Source organism: Tupaia chinensis, unplaced genomic scaffold, assembly GCF_000334495.1.
Source record: "Tupaia chinensis unplaced genomic scaffold, TupChi_1.0 Scaffold144991_2, whole genome shotgun sequence".
NCBI classification, from domain to species: domain Eukaryota; kingdom Metazoa; phylum Chordata; class Mammalia; order Scandentia; family Tupaiidae; genus Tupaia; species Tupaia belangeri.
This window is the reverse complement of record NW_006204851.1, coordinates 1,675,375-1,700,183: the sequence shown is the minus strand read 5'-3', so window position 1 is coordinate 1,700,183 and position 24,809 is coordinate 1,675,375. Positions and strand designations below refer to the sequence as shown.

The window sequence follows — 24,809 nt, the reverse complement described above, 5'->3', positions numbered from 1 at the left end:
AACAGCTGGATGGCAACATAAATATGTTTGAAGCCAGTCACACTGTTGTTTGTCAGAAATGCAGAGGACTTTGCCTTTCTTAGATGCTACCCAAAGAAGAGGTATTCAAGGGGTTTTCCCAAAGCCTGGGTTGGGACAGACAGACTTTGGGTTGGAGGAGGGTGGGTCATTGCAACTAAAAGCAACTTCCACAACGATCTGTAAAACTTTGTTGCCCTACAATAGAATATCATGGTGTGTGTCTGAGATGGCTGCTTGGAAGCACTTGGGTTTTCTTCATGGGAAGCAATTTCCAAGTACCTCCAAAATGAATGTTCTGGTGCCTTTCAGGAAGGGTTGCTGTTTGAAAAAGTTACGGCATTCTTTGTATTACAACAAATTTGGTTTAGATTTTAGAATTTTTTTAGAGCTAATTTGAATATTTGTATTTTCTTTAAAAATAATTCATTTCATCCAAAAATTCCAAGTAATTAGCATAGTTATATGAAGAATAATTTCTGAATTCAAAGTAATTTCTTCCTTCTTGCTCTTAAATTTGGTTTTGTTACCTTTCAAAACCTCCGAATGCTAATCTCTGGTGTCTGCCACAGTTGATTTCTTCTTTCCTACTCCTATTTTTCTGTCTTTGCATATCCTTACAAAACCTTTGAGTGCTTTTCCTTGTTTCTCCTTCTTATGCTTTTACATGTAGTTGAGGCAGAAACAGCCTTAGCTAAATTCTTACTATGAGATAAGCTCTCCCAGAAACCATGTGAAGATGTAAGGACAAGGATGAACTTAGTCTTTACATTCAGAAGCCTATGATTCAATGGGAGAGGACTAAATGAGTACCCATGAAAATACAGGCAAGGCTTGAAACAAAGTGTTAGGCCCTAGAGACTGCTAGCAGGTGGATACCCAAGGGTGAGGCTTCCCTTATTCATGACTGATGATTGAAAATAAAGGCAGATAGTCAGGTTCAAGGGCAGTCTTGGACCAGAAGACATGGCAAAGATCTTCAGGATCAAGGAAATGGCAGAGGGTAAGAAATTCAAAGGCACTCAGTGTATCCAAGTTAGGAGCTACAAATTTTATTGTGCTAAGGTCCCAGACACTGGTGGGAGATCTAGAGCAGGGCTCAAAGTAATGTAGCCTTTGTCACTGGATATGCTACTGGGACAATATGCAGGGTGCCTATTGAACTATCAATGCCAACCAGTTACTGGGGTTACTTGGATATGGTCACCAATAGTTTTCATGGCACCTATAGATACTTCTATTCTAGCACTCATGACACTAAATTAAAATGCTTTGTATAATGTATCTCACCCCACCAGACTATGAACTCCATGAAGTCATGACCTGAGTTTTATTCATCGTTTTCTCTCCAGTGCCTGAACTACATTGCAAGTGGTTAAAGGCACAGGCTTTGAAGTCAGATAGATCTGTTTGTTTGGCTTCATTAATTAACTTATTATCTCTGTGTAATTAATTTATTATCTCTAATTCTCAGTTTTCTCATCTTTAAAACAGTATAACAATAATACAGACTTCTAGGATTTGTTTTAAGGATAAAATTAGATGACAGATTTGGAAGTATTAGCAGAGTATCTGTCAAAGAGTTAACATTCAATCAGTGGCAGCTCTGATTTTCCTTAAATAATTAGTGGAATGAATGGATGAGGGACTAGTGGACTGAAGAAGGGTGTTGGCCTATTTGATGATGTCAGGACCCAGTACTTGGAAGAGACCTAATAAGAGGGACCCTGGCAGTCATACAAGTCTTCTTCTCTTTTTTTTTTTTTGGCATCTTTTGAATGATGGGGTGACTGAGACAATGGGAATAGTCTTCAAGCATCTCTCCCTTTGTGTAAGGCTTGCAATCATCTTGGCTGAGGGAGAATGGATTGAATAGGCCTTGAGTAGGGGGTGATGCTATTAATATAAACATTTTTCAAATGTTAACATATTGCTCTCTGCGCCCAGCAAGCTGTTGTTTGTTTGTGAGTACTGTGCCTTTGGAAAACCATTGCTGGCAGCTTGAATAGGAAGCTTAAAACAATGAGGAGCTTTGAACACTTTCAAGCTAAGGAATGGGATAAGCATGTTTTGACTCTATAGCTTCTCCTGGGGTTTCCCTGATGTGCTGGACTAATTATTAGATGTAATTAGAAAAGCTGAGAAGTGAGGAGACTGCAGGGAGCAGCATACTTTCCCAGGGTCCCTCATTTCTTTATGCAGAAAGATGAGAGACAGAAAGACTGTCTCTCTATTGTGGAGAAGCTGAAATGCATCGGGCACTAGAGAGCAGGAAGGGTCTTGGGAACATGCATTTACAGGCAGAGACTTTAAGTCTGTTGGGACCCATTGTTCTTGATGAAGTTTTAAATGGTTAGCAGTTTTCCTCTTCTGGTTACTTACAGAAGAATGGTATTCTGAGCCACTACCAGGTTCTTGTGCCATTTTTAGCAAATATACAATTTTTGTGTGTCCAGTGGAGTTAAGAAATGGTGTCTTGGAACCAGCAGATGGTGTAATGGTTACATTGCTGGACTCCCACATAGTCGAAGTTTGAGTCCCAGACCTGGAGGCTTAAAACTCAGGCTGGGCACATGTGTGTGTATGCCCAAAATCCTGAGTAGAGAATGGAGGAGAAGGGATTGAGGCATGGCCATCCCTCCTGGGGAATGATTTCTGTCTTTCTATCCCTCCATCTCTCTCTCTCTCTCTCTCTTCTGTGAGTGCATGCCCCCTATAGCGAAAATCTCTCTTAAGAAAAAAATAGTGCCTTTCTTTTAGAATTCATACAAAGAGGAGAATTTCCACCTCTAAGTCAGCTATAGGGTGTATCCATGAGACTGCTGAAGATCTTTTTTATGTGCCTTGGCCTAAACCCCTGCCCCAAAGTTGGTATGGTAGCATGCCATCTTTGAGGCTCTGAGAAAAGGCAACATTTGTCGGGTCACACGTTGGCTGACTTTTCTTCAGAGGAAGGCATCCTGTTTGGACATATGATCTCAATATTACTCGATACAATGGAAACAAGACAGAAAAGCACATGAAACGTGAAAAAAAGAATGGCACTCATTGTTTCATCTCTCATTAAGCGTCATGGTGCAGAGTATGAATCTGGTATGTTTTGAGAAAAAGGAGATCCTGGGTAACAGGAGATGATGGCCTACATGTGAACCTTTTTCCCTGCTTACATTATATGAGGTTCATTGTCATGAGATATGTATTTGATGAAATGGCAGTCCAATGAATAAATAAATAAACTCAGTGTTTCTGCTTTCTCCTCAGGTAACCTGTCTCCATGATTTCTTTGGTGATGATGATGTATTTATTGCCTGTGGTCCTGAAAAATTTCGCTATGCTCAGGATGACTTTTCTCTGGATGAAAATGGTAAGTACAGTTTCTGGGGTTTTATTGCTCCATTGTTCTCTCCCTTTTTATTTTGAGATTCCCATGGGTTTGCATGGCCTGAAGAACATCCATACATAGTCCCTCAAGGGCAGCTACTATTAGTCTTTCTCCTAGATATCTGGCTACATGAATCATTAAGGGAAAGGTTAATTGGATGGCTTAGAGGACTAGTCTCCAACTCAATAAAACTTACCTTCTTCCCTAATAAAAATATTTCCTATATTTGTCATTTTAGAATTATTTATTTAATTTTATTAATTAGCATTATTATTATTAATTTGACCAGAGAACGACAGAGAGTGAGAGAGAGAGAAATAGAAAGTGAGAAGGCAAACCACCAGGTCTGGGACTCAAACCATGGCTGGCAATGTGGGAGTCCAATGTCTCAGCCATCATGCCACCTGCCAGTCCGAATAATCATATTTCTTGAACCACATAGTGTGTAACATGGGCTGACAGGCACAATCAGAGCACCAAAAGGAGCATTTGGAGTCAGAACTTGAATATATTCATATAATTTTTTTGAATCTAGTCAGCATCCTCCAGCATTTTGGCCTATGTTGATGGATTCATTTTAGGAAAATTTTTTTTCACTGTATTGTTAGTGCCAAACCCTTTTCCCACCTTCAGGCTTGCTGGCTCTTCTCTCTTCTTTATTATTCAGGATTTCAGAGGCTGATTTAGTCAGGATCTCAACAATTGCCCATATCTCTTTGCTGTAGTCCAAGCTCCAAGTATAAGTTAAAGTTGAATTAGTCCACAAAGTAACAGGGTTAGGATTTTATCCTGATAGAAAGACACATTCAAAACAAATTTCCCACTTAGGAGGAGTAAAGTGTGAGAAAAACAAAGGGAATTTCATTAATATAGACTGTGAACAGGTCAGACAAAAGAGATCCTGAAAGAAGTAGCATTTCTGCTGTGTTCCCTTTCAGAAGTAAATGGCCATAAAATAGCTTAACAAATGCCAGACTATGTTCAAATTTCTATACTATCTACATCTCCAGCTCTGGACAGTGATCATTAAGTTTATCAACCCAAACAAAAAGTGAAAGAAATAAAATTGAACTTTCTACAGGACTAAATTTTCTAAGACTTAATTTATCAGAATATCTCTCTTAATATTTTTGCTTAACTTATATTTCAATAATAAATATAAGTTCCCCCTCCTCTTTAAGCAGGAGGCAACAAGGAGGTGTCTAGGGAAGACTACCATCTATCCATTTGTTTTATTCTACTTTGCACATCACAGTACAAGTTTGGAAAAATCGTAGTGGAAAGAGCACTAGACTAGAACCCAGAAGACTTGGCTTCCAGTCCTTGCTGTTAGTTCCTTTGCTGCACCAAGAAAGAGGCATAACCTTTTTGCGCTCTCTTCAGCAAAATGAGTGTGATAATTCCTCTAATAAATTAGCACTACCAGTGCCCACTATTACTGTAGTAGTAGGGGATGCTGAGTGATCTGTATGAAAAAAGTGTTCTGAATGTGTCAGACTGGGGCTGAGGCAAATGCAGGAACATTTGATGGACTCTCCTACACACCCAGTCGGCTTTCTTAACTTCTGAGTGGAAGAGTCACTGCCGCACCACTTATTCATTAAACTAGAATAAAAACTTATGCTAACATGCATTAAAAATGGAAAGAGGGGCCAGCAGGTGGCATGGTGGTTAAGGTGCTGGACTCCCACATGACCAACCATCGTTTGAATCCCGGACCTGGTGGCTTGTAAATCATGCTAGGCATGTCTGCACAGGTGCCCAAAACCCCAGAAGGAGAATAGAGAAGAGATTGCAGTACGGCCATTCCCCAGGAGTGAATTCTCTCTCTCTCTCTCTTCAGCAAGTGCATGCACTCTAGGCAATAACCAACCAAATAATAATAATAATAATAAAGGAACCCTGTAAACATAAGATCATGGTGGTGGTAATGCTTATTTATGTTAAATGACAGGGCATCGATAATATGGCTATTACAATTTGTGGCGTGTAATAGACAATTAATGGTGACTCCCCATAGCCCTCCTTTAAATTACCTATGGATGTTTCATCTGTGTAGCTGCAGCCTCTGAGCTGTCAGTTTGTACTCCAAGAAAATTCCTTAAGCATTATATCAATAGGTGATATTCTGAGACATGGGTAGGTTGTCCACAAAAGATCGAGTTAACCATTTAATTACCAACTTGAATGGCCTTTGAACTCCTATCTTTGTTTCTATAATACGAAGACTTAAAAATGTAGCTTAGCCCAGGTGACTTGAAAGATTCCACTATGCTTCCTTCCCTGGAGTCATAGTTCCTACAATATGAACCATCTTGTCATGTTGAGCAACTTAGGTGCTTTGGCCTGTGGTGGTTATTCCAGTTTCCAGAGTCTGGTAACATGCCGAGCCTCAGTTCTATCCTTACCTAAACTATCTGTGTTCTTTTGTCCCAGTTATGAAGGGAAACCCATCAGCTACAGCTGGCCCAAAGGCATCCCCAACTCCTCAGAAAAGTTCAGCCAAGAGTCCTGGCCCTATGCGCCGAAGCAAGTCTCCAGCTGACTCAGGTAACGACCAAGACGGTGAGTGCTCTTCTCCTAACTGTGCATGCTGACTTCATTTGTGGAAGCCAATACCTTCTGCATGCAGAGGAATAATTTCCTCATGAACATCACTGTGTCTCCATAAATAACAATTCCATTAGTGCAGAGACTGAAACACTTACACTTGTTTGGAGTCATGGTAGCACAGCCTTACCCTTATTCTACTCAGATGAATGTAGACCAGAAATCTGGCCTATATGCCATGCTTGCTGTAATCCTTATTGTCAGGTTTTTCATCATTGTCATCATCTTCAACATCATGTAGCAAAACATATTCAATGAAATAATAAACATAAATTTGAAATTGAAAATCAGAATTGAGAATAAGAATGTAAAAAATGACACCTAAGACTGTCAACATAGTTGGTTCAATTGAACTTCAAATTTGACTCTGAACTAATTAGAAGTGGGGTGGCAGGGGACAGGGAAGAAACAAGTATATCAGAAATGTATACAATTAAAAAAGGCAGACAAAAAAATTGTATCAATTCCACAATGGGAAAGAAAGCATAGACCACATTAAAAAAAAAAAAAAAAGAAATTTTTTTTGGAGAGGTTTTCGCTATGGGGCGCGTGCGCTTGCCAGACAGACAGAGACATAGAGACAGAAAGCGAGAAATAACCTTTGTCACGCCGCAATCCCTTCTCCTCCATTCTCCTCTCGGGATCTTGGGCACGCACGCACACGCGCCCGGCGTGAGATTTAAGCCACCGGGTCCGAGACACGAACCGCGGTCGACTACGTGGGAGTCCAGCGACATAGCCATTACGCTAACTGCTGGTTCCCCAGAAAACAAAGAAATTTAACATAGAAGATTATATTTAGTGGATAATGAATTATCTAAAAAATGTGGTCTATGGATCATTGCCAAGCCATAAACTATTTGTTATCAGTCACTCTGTGACATGAATAGGAGCTCCTGCCAAATACAAATCAACTATGCCTCTGAAAAAACCATTTGGTCAGCTGACCAAATTTCAGAGCATAATTTTATTGATGAAGGCAGCAATGTGTTGATTTACTCAAACTCTTTATCTTGTCTTGGACCCACAATTTGAGTGACACTAATCTAAAAGGCAATGTCTTCCATTCTCTTATAACAAATGTTAAAATAAAAGCCATATATATTCAATTTGAGTTCTTCATGCTAAGGAAATGATATGGCCCAGAAGATTTACATATTTGTTTTCCCAAGGTTTGGGATTTATTATGTGGATTCTTCTAAGCTGAGAGTTTTAGAGAAGTACAGGGACCCTTCATTTGGGGACACCTCAATGAGCCTGTTGGCTTTGAAATGCTGTGCCTAGAAAAACAACCTGTACTGCTTGCCTCATACTACCAGAAGCGAGTGTGAAAACAAGTGTGAAAAGACAGCCCAGGTTTTTCATGCTTCCATGTCTTTGAACAGTTTGTTCTCACACCTGGAACGCCATCCTTCTAAACTACCATGCTTCTTCATTTGAGAATACCTATTCATTCTTCAAGATCTCACATAGAAATAGTTGTTCTGTTCTCTGCAGTACCATAGTATGTCATTCATGTCTCTGGGATAATATTCACCATACTCTATTGTAAAGTATGTTTAACTGTCATCATTTCCAACTAAATACTTACTTACTAGAATTCTCAAGGGCAAGGTATCATATTTATTTTTGTATCCTCACTGCTAAGTACAGTGTCTGGCCCTTAATAGATTTTCATTTAATAATTGTAAATGAATAGATGTGAAAAAATACCTGTTTTACTGAGTATGGTATTAAGTACCAATAAGGATTAAGATGATGTTTGCTAAAGGAAGCAAATACATGTGCTTTGGTGATATCTTATTGAAGTGTACAGAGAGCACATGAATGTATCAAAACAAATTTATATTGATGACATTGCAAAGATCTAGGGTTTTTAAAAATTATTTTATTTGACTTTATTTATTTATTTTAATTTGATCAGAGAGGGACAGAGTGAGTGAGAGAGAGTGAAAGTAAGAAAGCAGCCACCAGGTCTGGTACTTGAACCGTGGCTGGCCATGTGGGAGTCCAGTGCCCTCAACCACCATGCCACCTGCCAACCCCAAGACCTAGGTTTTAACACTTGGACTAAGAATGAATTTGTTTAGAAAGTTTCTAAGCAGGGACTTGCAAGAAATGGACTTTAAAACACTTGGTCAATATTCATAGACTGGCAATAATTGCTTAGCTAATCACTTCTCAGAAACAGCATTAGCAATTTCTGAGATTTCTTATCAATATTACATATATATTGCTGTGAAACACATTACCCCAAGACATAGTGGCTTTAAAAAAGCATTTATTATCTCATAATTTCTGTAGGTTGGTTATTTTGGGATGACTTCACTGGGTGGTTCTGGTTGAGTCTCTCATGTGATTGTAGATAAGGTCCTGATAAGGCCAGCAGTCATCTGAAGATTCAGCTGGTGCTGCGGGGTCCACATTCAAGATAGCTGTTAGCAGTATGTCCCACCTAAGTGAGTGATTCAAAAGACTGAATAAGGAAAATGTAATGCCTTTTATGATCTAGTCTCCAAAGCCAATGCTGTCACTTCTGCTTTATGTTACTCATTAAAAGTAGTTACTAAGTCCAGCATACATCTAAGAGGACAGGAATGTTTTTAAAGGAAGCTTTTCCTCCTTTTAATAGAGAGCATGTGCACTCAGGTGAGTGAGGTAGGAGAATGCACCTCCTAAGAGGCGTATTCACATCTTAATGTCATTTCCTCCACTTCCTCATCCCATCAGGATTTTAAGCATGCATGCACATGTACCTGGTATGTTTTTCAAACCACTGGGGCCCTGACTTGCACTGTTGTCAGTCAGCCATGTGGGATCTGGCTTTCCATGTATAGCACTTAATCACTGTGGTATGGGGCAAGCCTGTGTGAACCTATTTTTAAACCACCATATTACCCATTAGTTGGAAATTCTTTGGTAGTATCAACTTGATGTAAATAGATTCTCTTTGCAGACTGTATCCAATTGGTTACCCAACACACATGAACACAATTGCTCTAATTAAACACTGTTTAAACATATGTCAAATTACTGATATACAGAATTTTCCTTCTACAAAATATCCACCTCACTGACTCTTACGCTGTTAGAGATAGAACAAGAATATATTAGGAATCAGCGGATATTTGCCAAATTGAAAGGAGTTGTAATAGATCCTAACTCAGACTTAGGCAGAGAAGATCTACTCTTGCTCCTCCAGAACTCCCCTATAAAGAAAAAGAATGAGAATATATTTAAATTCACAAGATAAATAGAATAACCAATTTAAGAGGAGAGGTGGACTTTACTTGGAGATATGATTACAAGAAAACCTTATTCCCTACCACTAATCTAAAATGATGTTCTCAGTAAAGAGAATTAGAATCTACATTTCAATAGTTCATTAACATAAATGAAATTAAATTGTAGTCTATACAACCTCCATGGAAATTTTCAGGGTGTTTGATCTCACCTCAGATGATGTTTCTAGAGCCTTTACATGATTCCAGCACTAAAGAGTAGAAGGATCCATGTAATACCACCATGCCTGTTCCAAGACAGCTTGTTTAGAGCCAAGTATAAGGCATGCACTCAGTGAACATTCTATAAGGACACAGCTGATATCAGGTTAAACAGTATCATAGGTAAGATTTAGATTTGACAGATCAATTTTCTCCCCTCCACCTCTACCTCACTCAGGACCTTTCTAAGCTGAGAGGTAGAGTGGGATAAGGATATGGAAGAGGAGAAGGAGACATTTCTCTACACCATTTCCTACTTTTGTGATTTGGGGCACATTTCTTAACTTCTTTAAAATTTAGTATTCTCTTTGGATAAAACATAATTTCCATGTCTATAGATAAAAATTATTTTCATTGTTAATAGTTATTTACAATTTACAGAGTTACAAAATAGCTCCTACAGAGTCAGAATCAGATAACCAGAATGATGAGCCAAGACAATGTGTAGCTTTCAGTTGGCACAAATTTCTTTACAGACATTTAAGATTGAAGAAGAGGGACCAGCAGTTGGCGTAATGGCTATGTCGCTGGACTCCCATGTAGTCGACTGTAGTTTGAGTCCCAGAGCTGGTGGCTTAAACTCAAGCCAGGCACGTGTGCGTGCGTGCCCAAGATCCCAAGAGGAGAATGGAGGAGAAGGGATTGTGGCGTGGCCATCCCCCCCCGCCCCGGGGGGTGATTTCTCGTTTTTTTGTCTCTCTTTGTCTTTCTGGTGAGTGCACACGCCCTGTAGTGAAAACTTCTCCAAAAAAAAAAGATTGAAGAAGAAAGAATTGTTATGGTGAGCAGGTGGTGGGATAATTAGGGCACTGGATTTCCACATGGATGACCACAGTTCAAGTCCCAGACCTTGCAGCTTGAATATCACACCAGGCACATGTGCTTGTGTACCCAAAATCCTGAGAGAAGAATGGAAGAGAAGGTATTGTGGCATGGCCATCCCTCCAGGGGATTATTTATCACTTTTCCCTCTCTGTCTCTCAGTGTCTCTCTCTGGTGAGCGCACATGCCTTATGGTAAAAACCTAAAAAAGGAAAAGAAGAAATTGTTTCATAAAATGTCAAGATTTTTCTGAGCTATTAGCAAGGGGCATATGCAAATTAGCATCCATTTAACCAATAAACAATGGTGTTAGTGGAACTGAAATTATTTTCTAGAACACGTTAGTACCACCCTATCTCCATCTTGTGTTAGTCTCTTTTGGGTCTGGAATGTATGAATGGATTACCTACTTTCATTTCCCCTGAGTGACTAAAGGTTGTAGAAATAGGCATTTCCAGGGACTTTTAACTACCTTCCCTTGAAGGCAAAAGCTCGAATGCTACTCTTTAGCAGGGACACAAACCAAAGGAAACATTGGCTCAGTTCAAGTTCAGTTAAAGGAATTTTTTGTTGTTGTTGTTGTTGTTGTTGTTTAGAGGTTTTCGCTATAGGGCGTGTGCGCTCGCCATAAAGACAGAGGGAGACATAGAGACAGAAAGCGAGAAATCATCCCCCAGCGGGGGTGGTCACGCCGCAATCCCTTCTCCATTCTCCTCAGCATGCATGCACACGCGCCCGGTGTGAGCTTTAAGCCACCGGGTCCGGGACGCAAACTGCGGTGGACTACGTGGGAGTCCAGCGACATAGCCATTATGCTAACTGCTGGTTCCCTTAAAGGAATGTTTTGATGTTCTAGTTCATTTGAAAATATATAGGTTTGGTTCTGGTTTGAATAAATTTGCTAGAATTTAAAATATATATGTTTGGTCCAATTCACAGTTCAGTTAATATTTGGGTTCAGTATGACTTGAGGTTTAGTAAGTTGGTACCATTTGGTCTGTAATTTGTGGCATGATTTGATTCTTTAGTCCTTAGTCCCTAAATTGTCTCTTTCCTGTTCTGCACCATGAATAAATAAAAATCCTTCTACTCTATTGCCTTCAAGTTCAATCCTCACTCCTGCCAATATTGAGTTTGCCCCAAATAGAATATCTGTTGCTAATTCCTAAATTCGAGTTAGAGAAGGATATGGTTGTCCATATAATATTCCTCTAAGAATCTCATTCTCACTGTGCCATGATGATGATGGACTCTTAGAATCCAAGTCACATTAGCCATGTCTGTCTTTAAAGCAGGCCAAGGAACTGTGGAAAGCAGATAAAATCTGAGTCCAAGAGGCTCCTGTGGGATATTTGAAGAAAGTTTGTGCACTGCCACATTTTGATTAACCCAGAACTTACCATTTTGGTGGGCAAAGATAAACCTGGTTCCAGAACTGAAGGAAGCCTTTTCCACTGAGTCTAGATTTCCATTTCAACTATTAATGTGCTAATTTCCCCTTTGTGTTGCTTTGCCCCCAAATGAATTGAATTTAATTAAAAGGACAAAACAGCTAGTTGCTGGAAAAGAATCCTTTCTGTTTCTTCTCTTCTCTTTTCTTTTTTTCTTTCTTTCTTTCTTTCTTGTTTTTTTTTTTTTTTTTGGAGCCCCCAAGGAAGCTAATAACCCACCCCTGGTAGGCTGAGAGAACTGTAATGTGATAATTAGTTTGCTATTCTTCAACAGTAAGTCATTGTTGTAGCAAACTGATGTTCTCCATTCCCCTTCCCGAACTCTTATGCACCTATTCCTGAAAGTCAAACATTCCCTGTTCCTGAACGTTCAAGAAAGAATGGCTTTACGACCAAAATATACAGCCCTTAAAAGTAGAGGTCAAGGGACATAAAACAGCAGGAGGTCCAAGAAATAGTTATATTCTGGTATCCTTTTCTGAACTGAGTAGTCTGCTTTGGGTTGCCTAAAATGGAGGTAACTGCCTGTTCTGACTTTCATGAATGTTAACTGTCAAATGAGCTTCGTCCAATAGAAATATAATATGAGTCACAAATGCAAGCCATGTATGTAATTTAAAATTTTCAAGTAGCCACATTTTAAAAAGTTAAAACAAACAGAAAAAAGTAATTTTGATATATTCTGTTTAGCAATACATTTAAAATATAATTATTTCAACATGTAATCAATGTAAGAAATCATTGAGCTATTTTAAATCTTTGAATTGGGCTGTAGTGGGATCAGTAGGTGGCATGATGGTGGTGAAGGTACTGGATTCGCACATGGACAACCATGGTTTGAGTCCCTGACCCAGTAGCTTAAAAATCATGCCAGACCACATGTGTGTGTGTTCCCAAGATCCCAAGAGGAGAATGGAGGAGAAGGGATTGTAGTGTGGCTATCCCCCCTGGGGGGTGATTTCTCACTTTCCCTCTGTCTGTCTCTTTCCAGCAAACATATGTGCACTATGACAAAAACCTAAAAAATGGCAAAAAAAAATCTAAAATAAATAAATAAATAGTGTTGTGTTTACACTTATAGTATATCTCAGTTCTGAAAAGCCACACACTTCAAAGTTCAGTAGCTGACAATGACTAGTGTCTATATATGAAATAGCACAAGAATGTATTTTGTCTCCATCTAAGAAAGGTTCGAGATAACAATCCGTTACATGAATTAAATGTTGTGCACTTTGAAAAACCATTGTCAAATTAATCACCTCAGTTATCCCTCATAATAACATCATGAATTAAGTTTGAAAAAGATGACTGTAGCCAGATGGTGGCACAGTGGTAAAATGCAATGCTCTGTACAGCAATCCCAGATGGGAAGGTAACTGGTTCAAGTCCAGAGAACCCCCTGGGTACACATGCTTTTGCCTATGAGTTGAAGCTGGGAGTGGATTGCATCAGTAGGATCACGCCGGAGATAGGGCTCTCTCACAGAAGAAATGAATGAATAAACTCTGGAGAAAAAAAATACGAGAAAGAAAATTATCCAGTTTTTGATTGACGTTTCAGATCGTGAAACTAAGTTACAAAGAGCTTTAGGATCTTGAGATAATTCCAGTGTCACTCAAGAGCCAAAACCCAGCTATTCCAACTTCCCAGCAGATATTCCCATTGTCATGAGACAGGGTGTGGATGTCCAGTCTCGTGAATGCAAAGGCCTCTGTTGGATGGTCCTTGCTTCTCTGTTCTGACACCTGCTATCCACCTCCAGGCCACGGATATGAGAGAGCAGGGGAGGGGTGTGTCTGAATCATTCTCTTTGTCCTGCATTGAGCATAACACCACAACTAATTAAGTACCTTTGTTTCTGTCCTAGACATTCCATGAGCTCCCCTACTGTCAGTCTAAGGGGAGATGGTAACCTTTGGCAGAGCTGTGAGAAGAGAGAAACTTCCCTGGTACCCTCCCCCAGTCACTTCTTTCTAAAACCATAGCGTATATCCAGCTGAACTGAAAGAACTATCCTATATCTAAGGCACCTTTTCTATTGCTATTGGAGAACTGCTTAGGAAACTGTTCAAGTTAGCAGTAAAGTGGGGGCCCCTGAGTACACCACAGTACATGGGATATGGTGGTGCCTCCCTGTGACAAGAAGGCCTTCCTGCCTTAGCCTGGGATGTGTGTCTCCAGAGTTGAGTCTCCAGACATTTGGTGGAGTACTTAGTAGTACTACGCACTATAAGGAAAGGGAATGACAAAATAAATTCTGTGTTCCTAAGAAGTTTATGATTTATTTGTAGAACCAGCGTACCTATGATTTTATCTTTTTATTTACAAAAATATTTATATTTCTTATTATGTGCCAGGCAACTGTTCTAAATAATTTCCATGTATCAACTTAATTTTTATGATGATTTTATGAAGTAGGTAGTACTGTCCCCATTTTGCAGATGAAGAAGCAGAAGTTATGTGACCTATCCAAGATCACACAGCTAGTAAGTGATAGAAATGAGATTTAAGCCTAAGCACTCTGACTTCACAGTCCAAATTTTAACCAGTGCACTATTTTTTTTAATTTTATTTATTCATCTATTTATTTTTAATTTGACCAGAGAAAGAGAGTGAGAAAACAAGCTGCCAGGTCCGGGACTTGAACCACAGTCAGCCATGTGGGAATCCAGCACCCTTAACCACCATGTCACCTGCTGGCCCTATTAATGCAGTGTTAGTGGTAATTATTTGTTTAAATTCCACATGAATATGAGATGCAGTAAGTGTTTTTGGAAGAATTTGAGTTCATGGGAGAGCTAATCAGGAACTAGGGTGCTAAGGGAAGTCGTCCCAAAAGAAGTAGGATTTGAAGGAGGGTTGTATATCAATTAATATGGAGATAGATATTTCTGGCAGAAGGGAAAGCATGACCAAAGGGGCAGAGGTGGTGATGAATAAGGCATATCAGGTTATAGGAAGGAGGCACTTCGATCTGCATCTTCAGTCCCCATATTCCTTCTGGATGTCAGACTTACGAATGCCTACCAAACAATCCCATTTACATGTGCCAAAAACAATGTATCTAAAAATCAAAAACATTTCCTCCTCCTGATTCCCCATCTGACAATAGAATTATTGTCTTCCCCCGGCTCAATACTTTAGTACTATTTTCTAATTTCTTCACTCTTTAATAACTTCACGTCCACTATATGCTTCTTTTGAAATATGAACCATATCCACATGACTCACACAGCAGTTTCTTCCTTTCCTTCATTACCTGATGCCTGGATTATTTCACAGATTGCTAAATGAGACGTTTCTGCTTCAAATCTCTATCCCATACCTATCTGTTATGGTACCAACACATTTCTCACTCTAAAACATCATTTTCATTGTGTTACTCCCTTACTTCAAAACTTTCAGTGGGGTTACATTACCTTCATTGATGAACTCCCCAAGGTAATGCTGAGCAGGCAAAAAAAAAGGAGCAGCCCAAGAATAAAATGCAAAAAAAAAAAAAAAAGCAGAAGAAATAGGCTTACCGCCTCAGAAAAACTTCAGTCATCTAATGCCTGGCCAGCTAGTCAGAGAATTTTTTCTCAGCTTGAATAAATTGCTAGCTTGTCCCTGTGGAAGGGGATTCCCTAACTTAGTAACTTAGTGGCTATATATTATGCAGTTACTCAATTCCTCTCATTTCTAGTAGTGGTGGTAGTCATACAAGGGATCTTCTAAAAGTTTACAGAGAATGAATGTTAATAAAGAAATAATATTTAGATTTCAAAAAATTTTTGTATCTGAATATATTCATACATTTAAAAAAAAATTGACAGAGGGCACATGTGCTAGCTAGATAGAAAAAGAGAAAGAGAGTGAAAGTGAGAAAGCACTTGCCCACATGGGCCCAGATGTATACCACCCCTGCACCATCATCTGGCCCAATTCATAGTTTAATGCCATTTTCCAGGAACTTTTTGAAGTTACCTTGCATCGATAAAAATATCAACAGAATAAGAATATACCATTTATTGAAACTTTCTTATGTGCCAGAGACTTAGCTAAGCATTTCATGTATAGTTTATCGTGTAGTCATCAAAATAACAATTAAAATATAATTATTCAAATATTGTTGATGGAAAAACTGAGACTCAGAGAGGTTAGGTTAAGCCCAAATTCACAAATCTAAGAAATGACTAAATCAGAAATTAAAACCGTGGCTGATTACAAAGCTTATGTTCTTTCTACAAACTGCAAAGCTTATGTTCTTTCTACACACTAAGAGTAGTACAGTTTGTTCTAGTCCTTGCCCCAGAACAACTGATAGTGAGCATAGAAAACCTCACTAGAAACATGTTCTGAGCTGAACCACCTTTGACAGGAATAAATGTTGACAGCATTGTCAAGCCTTAAAGAAAACAATCCTGGCACTTCTATCAGCCTCCTTACAGATGTCCTCTTCTTGAGGGAAACTCATTTGTGTCAAACTATTACAGGATGTATTTGTTTTCCAATGGGGAAGACTTACTTATCCTCCTCATTTAAAGGGTTCACAACTGCATACTATCAAAGACTCTTTAAGAAAGATTTAAAATTCGACTGTCATCTTCTGAAGCTACAGTATCTCACAACCTGTGATTGAATTTGGCCTGAGAACCAGCCCCATGATCATTTTATTGAAGAACTGTTTCTAGGCTCTCAGTTCTTGCTTCTCTAATGGGTGGATCTGGGGAAAGGGACAAAAGCTTTCCCACTGAGCAGAAACAGTCAAAGCAATTCAGACACCAAGTTCACAAGGTCTTTGGAATGGAGGTATAAAATCCACAGGGTCTGTCTCTTAGCTTTGTTGAGATATCAGTTGAAACCACCTTGGTTCCACTTGGATGACCTTCCAGAAGAACTCCCTGTATATGTAAGGAGAAAATGGGTATCTTTGGACTGAAATGAAATAAAGCTTAGAGTATCTCTTTACAAGAAAAAAAAGGAAGTAGCTAGATTGTGTATTGCAGTCTTCCTCTTCAAGGCTTTAGGGATTAGAGAATACAAGACAGAGTATGAATCATTATATGGTCACAGTGGGAAGTAAGTGATGTGCTAACCTTAAGAGTATTTTGAAGTGGATTCTATGAGCAAATTCTGGAAGCCACCATCTATTGAGGAGAGGCAGAACTTGTACCCTCTAAGTTTATGACTTCACTGAGCCACGGTATACTTATTAATTAAAAAGAGATTGTTAATATCTGGCCACTGTTTCTTAAGGTTATCAGGAGAACTATTTGAGTTTATATATGGTAAAATGCTTTGAAAATAACTGTAGATATATAACTATAATTATTAAGGGACTAAAATTATTATCATAGGATCTAGTGGGTGGCATGGTGGTTAAACTTGTAGTGAGCATTGAAAACAGGCCTTCTTCACTAGAAACAAATTCTGAGCAGAATCATGCTGTATTCCCACATGGCTGACCACAGTTTGAGTCCTGGATAAGGCAGCTTGAGCATTATGCTGGGCACATGTGTGTATGTTCCCAAAATCCTGAGAGGAGAATGGAGGAGAAGGGATTATGGTGTGGTCTTCCCACCAGGGGGTGGTTTCTCACTTTGCCTCTCTCTGACTCTCTGTCCTCTTCAGCAAGTTCACATGCCTTATGGCAAATAAATAAATAAATAAATAAATAATCATAACTTCTTGTGTAGACGGGTTACTTTCAGTGAACAATATTTCAAAATAGACATCAAATCAAATCAAATTAAAGAAGCTGGATTTTAAATTGGACTCATGTTTGGGGATTTGAGTGGAGAGAAGGCCAGAGCTGAGTAAATGAACATTAAATAAGTTTAGTCTCTAGTCAAAGATGAAGAGATTGAGAGAAAAGTAAATGCCAAGCTTGCCCTTCTCTTTCCGTGCCATTCTGGTCACCAGAACTTGAATGTAGAAAGTATGACTTACCAAATTCGTTGCCCAGACAGCTGTTTAATCACTGTACCTGGGGTCACTTATATCCAACTTACATGCAGCTACATTCTAATTTCCATGGAATCAGTCCAGCCTCAAGACTAGGGCATCCCAAGTCTGGGAACTCAGCATCAACTTTGCCTGGCTGGTGACCTCATTCTGTCTTTTCTTCATCCACACCAGAAACTGGACCCTCTCATTTCATTTGGGAATTAAACCCCTCAACACAAACACCTTATTTCTCACTCCTATTAGCCTGCCCCCCCCCCTTATGTTTAAATCTCTGTGAATCAAGGTAAGTCAGCCTAGCTGCCTTATCAGCCATTCTGTTTGGCCTTGTCCTGTTCCATTCTGACAGGAAAGGCTGACAGAGCCAAGGAGTTAAAAATGAGTACTAGGCCAAGGACAGGCGTAATCACTGAGAAAAGCCTCTGAGCCAAGAGTGTTCAGGGCCAAGCTTGGCAGTAGTGCTGCATAGTTGAATAGCACTAACCGAGCAGAGTTATAGACAAGGCACAGATACTATCTTCCCAGAGAGCTCTGTGGTGCGAGGACAGTTACATGCCATGCTGGCTGCTCTGTCTGCTATTGTTTTATGACATTGGTTACCTAGCCAGCTCAGTGAATGAAAGAAATTCTTTGAACAAGCCCTCTATTGCAGTATCTGGTATTGCGTGTGGGGAGCCGGGTCTCACATGGCCATGCGAGGTTTGAATCCTGGCTGCATTGGCTTGAAAAACATTCCAGGTGCATGTGCATGCGAGTCCAAGACTCTGATAGAATGGAGACATGGAGGAAAAAGGACCATGGTGTGACTATACCCCATTGGGAAGTGATTTCTCTCTTTCTCTTTCTGTTTCCTGAGCATATAGACTCTCTGGCAATGGAAAAAAAAAAAAAGAAGAAACAAAATCCTAACTAGTCGCTTCCTAATGTTAAACCAAATCGAGTAAGATAGAAGTCCCAAAGATGGGTGTCGGCTCTGGTGTCTGCTCCTAACTTCTTCCTATTCCTTTCTCCTCTTTATGGCACAACTATTCCCCCTTTTCCCTAGCCCCCATGAGAAAATTGTCATAGGTAGAAATCCCAGAAGCAATTAAATGTTTAAAAAGAGGAGCCTGTGTAGCAAAAACTGAAAACAAACAAAAAACAGGTAGACTTGGGATCAGAAAGATGTGCATTCAAATCCTGCCTTTCTGGGGGCCAGCAGAGGGCATGGTGGTTAAGGGAGCTGGCCTCCCACATGGCTGACCATGGTTTGAGTCCCGGACCTGGCAGCTTGCTTTCTCACTTTCTCTCTCTTTCTCACTCTGGCTAAATAAACAAATAAATATAGTTAAATAAAATAATTCTTTTTTTAAAAAAATATATCCTGTCTTTGCTATTCCTAACTGGAACAGACATGAGAGAGAGAGAGGAGAGAGAGAGAGAGAGAGATTCCAAGTCATCATATACTCTCAATAAACAGTCACTATTCTATTTTTGTTGATAAGATTGACAAGGTGGACTATGAAATTGAAAAGTTTTTGGTGTACCTTGGTGCAAAGGAGAAAAAATGAATTCTACAAAGATAAGAAAGAAATGAGATGATTTGAACCATGTATAAATAAGATGTGAGAACAGTCAGTGTTGTCATTCTGAGGAGTAAATCAAGCAAGAAAGACAAGCCGAAGAAGGAGAAGGCCCCTCCCCCACCCCGCCAGAGTATTCCCAAATTGCAGCTAAGAAATGGAAACTGAGAGATCAGAGCTAAGGATATTTAATAAAGACCAATACAGGAAGATGAACGATAACAAACAGTAGTGCCATTTCTAGCCACTCTCCATGACAGCCTTTCCACGTGAATTTACCAGTCTAAGAGCACACACAATTCATCAGACCCTATTTGTGTTATTTCCTGCTGCTTCTTTTACTTGACATTTAAAAGAATTGGCTCCAGAATTCATATCAAATAACACTTTCCCAGATTTTTTCCCCCCACAGAACCGATAGGCAAAATGCATATATGAGTAATTTTTTTCTTTTTTAGATTTTTGCTATAGGGTAAGTGTGCTCACTGAAGATAGAGAGACAGAGAAGAAAAGAAATCATCACCTGGGAGAGATGGCCACACCACAATGCCTTCTTCTTCTTCATTCTCCTCCTGAATTTTGGACACACACACGCACACACACACACACACACACACACACACACACACACATGCCCGGCTTATCTTTCAAACCATCAAGTCTGGGTCTCAAACTGTAATCACTGTGTGGGATCCAGCTCCTTAACTTCCATGCCACCTGCTGGCCCTATGAATACATTTTTAGCTAATCCATAAATGTGAAGGCTCTTCAACTTGTAAGGAATTGATATTTACCTGTGCATATCTATATTTTCTCAATTCTTTATGTCCATCTTTAGAATTCATTTCGGTAGTAAATTCTGTGAAAGTCTAGAAAAGTGTCTGCCTTTTTTTAAACAATGCAGTGAGTGGCAGTTCAATTATTAGAAACTGATTTCCAAAAATGCTTGTTGAATGTTGATGACAAAATAAAGTCCCTTATTAACACATACCTTAAAATGGGTTCTCTGGGGGTGAGACACAGAGGTGTATGTAACATATACATTTATGTACTACCCCTAGAGTTATTGGGTGAAAAGATTTTGAGGATATTGAAAAAAGAAATGAAATAGAAGTTGCAGACAAGCCTTTATATTCCAATCTGCAGCTACTAGGTGGAAACTGACTCATGAAGCAGATATTTTTGTGGTTAACAATGTTCCACATTTTGGCAAAGCCAGTGGGTAGGGGAAAATCAGACAGTTATAATACTGAGAATATAGTAACTATCTCTTTTTAGTATGACTAACAAATGCTGGAAAACTAGAATATCTGAAGGATATGGTGATTATGTGGAGCACAATGTCAGATGAGAATTTACCTGGGAATGATCAAATCTATTAGACCTTATGGCTGAGGTCAGGGCTCTTTTAGAAGGCTTCCATGGTTTCAGCTCAGGCAAGCCTTCAGAGATTGCTCTTTATTCAAAATCCTAGCAGCCAGGTTCCCAGTGGGGGAGCCCTCCCACACTGTAGGTGGTTCATTAACACTTTCCACCATTAACTCCTTCATTTCCTACTGAGTAATTGACTTCTTTGACTCATTGTGGCTTCACAGAATCTTGCCTTTCCTAAAATGCATCCTTTATTCACTGGAAATCCCAGTGCCTTGGTTAAGTCTAGTTCCCATATTCTCCATGCTGTTTGGTACAGTTCCTGCTCTTTTGTGGATATTTTACATGGTATGTAAATGTAACATTCTAAGCTTATCTAGGGTCTAGAGTAGATAGGGATCTCCCTATTGCTTTATTTCTAACCATCATCACCTGGACTGATGCAAAGTCTTCTAACCAATTTTTTTGCTTTTACCTTTACTCCATCCTACTCCAGCCTTTTCTCCCCCTTTTTCTTTTTTAAGAGAGATTTTTGCTATAGGGCACATGCACTTGCCAGAGACAGAGCGAGACAGAGACACAGAAAGTGAGAAATCACCCTCCAGGGTGTATGACCGTGCTGCAATCCCTTCTCCATTCTCCTCTTGGGATTTTGGGTATGCATGCACACATGTCCGGCATGAATTTGAAGCCTCCTGGTCTGGGATTTCAACCACGGTCAGCCAATGTAGCAGTTCAACAATGTAACCATTATGCCATCTGCTGGTTTGCTACCCAAGTCTTAACGTAGTAGCTTAGGTAATTATTTTAAAACACAATTTTAGCCATATTATGTTCAGGTTAAAATCCTTGTGTGACTTTCCTTCAGAAATTAAACCCAAACTTCTTAATAGGCCACACTTTAGGGTCTAGCATTATCTTTGGTCTCTAATCTCATCTCCTTGAACTCGTTAGCACCCAAAGCTTAAACCCTTATGAGCTACTTGCACTTCTATAAACATAGTATATTATTTCACACCTTCATGTATTTGCTCCTGCTAGTAAAATTCTAATGCCTAGAATATCCATTCTATTCTCTCTGCCTAACTAGGTCTGATCATTTTTTAAAATTTTATTGAAGTTGCCAGCTGGGCCACGGATGGCCAGGAGGGAAAGGGGAAAGACAATGAGGAGGAGGAGGAGGAGACTATGTGCACCCTGAGGTTGGGACTGAATCTGTCCTATTCCTGGTGGTGTCCTTGGAACATAAAACAGTGCTTGGCACATGGCAGGTGACAATGGTGATAAAAACCCCTTCAAGAATTTAGATGTGACACCTGCAGCAGGTTCAGCTCTCTCAGCTATAAGACAAAAGACAAACTGGATACTTCACAAGGACTGTCATCTGTTATGCACAGAGAGCCAAAATCCATTTCTGAAATTATCTGGGTGAGCTGCCTGCTGGGTCCAGTTATGCACTAGTAGACAAAGAAGCTGAAAAAGGAGGCTGGCATATTCTTTGGATGTCTGGCAAAGTGTGACTCCAATATGGCATCAAGCCCTATTGTGATTCCAAGGATTTCTTGACTGAATATAAATAAAAATGACTTTTTTGGTTGTTGGTGATAGTTGGTGTGATGGAAGTAAGTTTGATCTTTACATGGGAAATGTATAATGTGTTATCATTCCGTGGTCTGTAGTAATTGCTTTCATAATCAAACATTAAAGACCTTGTCTTTATTTACGAATCTTAAAAAAAGAAGCTTTTTGAGATACAATTACATATCATGTACTTCATCAATTTAAAATGTGCAATTCAGTGAGTTTTCATTTAGCCACAGAGTTGTGAAACAGTCACGTTTCCTTCTAAAATATCTTTGTCTCCCCGAAAGTAGCCTGTGCCCACTAGCAAACATTTTCCATTTGCCCCAGCTCCTTCCCTTGCCCAGCCCCTGGCAACTATTAATCTACTTTCTGTCTCTATGGATTTGCTTATTCCAGATTTTTATCTTTCAAGATTTCTCAGGTGTTTCCTCTTCTTTTTTTGCCTCCCAGTCCCCTGATTTCAGTCTGTCCTCTGGGCTACATCTAAATCCCATGCACAAGTTTGTCTTCCCATTTATTCTACTATATTCTTGCCTGTCTCCCCACAAGGAGTGACTTATCTCTGGAGCCTGGATGTTTTAAACTGTAGCTCATAGGTAATGCCCCATAACTACTGGTTAAATGAATGAATGACAGGGAAGCAGGCCTCTCCAAGAGTGGAAAAAAGATGAGTAAATACAGTATGCAGGTAAAATCAGACAGTGGATGCTTAAGTGCCTATTTTTCAGCTCACTTGCACTTGGATAAACTCAGAAACCATCACACTAAAGTTTCCTCTGTATAGTTGATGTGCAGGTTCCAGAACCTAGGGAAACATTACCATAAGTGGTGCAGAAGAAGTATATCCTCAGGAAATATTCATGATACAGCAGTTCAAGCTTTACCTGTGGGATTAACAGCATTATTGACTGTCTTTCTTCTTGACTTTCATAATTTTCTATTTCATCTTTCTTTCTTCCCTCCACTGTCCTTTCTTTCTCTCTCATACTCCATATGCCCTTGGGATATTTGCCTTTGTTTTTAAAGCACGTTTCAGAATATCTCTGTTTAATAATAGAGATTCTAAGATTAAAAAACAAAACAGGAAATCTTTAGCATGATATGTGTGTAAGTCATTTAATTGCTCTATTTCAATGTACTATATTTCTTTTCTCATGACTGGGTATTTAAAAGTTCAGTGGGACCAGCAGTTAGCATAATGGTTATGTCACTGAACTCCCATGTACTCGTTCGTGGTTCGAGTCCCAGACCTGGTGGCTTAAACTCACGCCGGGTGCGTGTGCGTGCATGCCCAAGATCCCGAGAGGAGAATGGAGGAGAAGGGACTGTGGCATGGCCATCCCCCCGTGGGTGATTTCTCACTTTCTCTCTCTCTGTCTCTGTCTTTCTGGAGAGTGCACGCACCCTATAGCAAAAACCTCTCAAAAAAAAAAGTTCATTAATAGTCAGTCACGGTGGCATAGCAGAAACACATTGCATGATGCTGAAGCCACAATAGAAAGTCCAGAATTTTTGTCCTGATATTTTCCTGTGCATATTAGGTGCAAGCATACATACCCACAATTCTGGCTATTTGAGGCTGGGGGTGGATTGTGGTGTGCAGGCCCCATTGGGGTGGGGGTGCCTAGCTGTCTCTCTTACATAGAAGAAAGAAGTAAACTTTTTAAGAAAGCTCTTTGTCAAGGCAATCTAAAACAATTTGAAAATAAAACCAGGGCCAATACCATGGCACAGCAGTACTCCATTGCTCAATAAACTGGATCCATATGGAAGATCATGGGTTAGCTTCTTCAGTTGACCTGCTGTACATGCTGTGCTGGGTGCATATGCCCAAGATCCTGGCTGTCTGGGAAGGCTGAGCAGAATGAGATATGAAACCCTATTGAGGGTGCTTGTCTCTGTCTCTTACATATTTTCATGAGAAAAAAAATTTTTTTTCCTTTTTTCAAATCTTTTTTTCAGCATTTTCTTGACAAGAGACAAATGGGAGTACACCCTGACTCTGGCCACCATCGTCTATCTTTCTATGTCTATATACCTTTCTCCCTGCTTCCACTTTCTCATTCTTCTCTTCTAATCTCTTCCCTAATTTTCCGATCTTCCCTATGCCTCCTCCTTTTCATTCCTGATCTCTTTCTTTTAAAAAATTCTCTCCTGTGCCCATTTTGCTGTTTAAGCCTTTATGTTTCATTGTCTTTTGCTTTTCTACTTTCTCTTTCATTCTTCTTACTGACTAGTTTACTTTTCTTTCAATATGTTCTTTTCACTCAGGATGAGGTAGGGAAGGGGAGGATGATCAGAAAAAGAGATGAGGAGAGACTGACAGAACTGTTCTGAACTTACCCCATTGTCTGCCACTAAGGGGAATGTGCCCTCATCCAAATCACCCATATTACTTCCCCTTTAATGTGTGTACATAACCTCGCCATGCTTTGTTTTACTTCTCTATGAAATTAAAGCAAAATGTATCTTCCCAGACTCCCACCCAGAGATGGTAGGGTCAAACCTGGGAATGAATATGAAGGTTTGAAAAGAACCAGACCCCTATGATTGAGAAGCA

The 24,809-nt window shown here is 39.6% G+C and overlaps 1 protein-coding gene across 1 annotated transcript in view; it reads left to right on the top strand.

Moving 5' to 3' along the window:
- Positions 1-24,809, top strand: part of DCX (doublecortin) — a 125,432-nt gene that overhangs the window by 97,907 nt on the left and 2,716 nt on the right. Inside the window, exons 3-4 of the mRNA XM_027767964.1 lie at positions 3,280-3,391; positions 5,837-5,965. Of these exons, the coding sequence (XP_027623765.1) occupies positions 3,280-3,391; positions 5,837-5,965 (241 nt within the window). The remainder of the gene's footprint in view (positions 1-3,279; positions 3,392-5,836; positions 5,966-24,809) is intronic.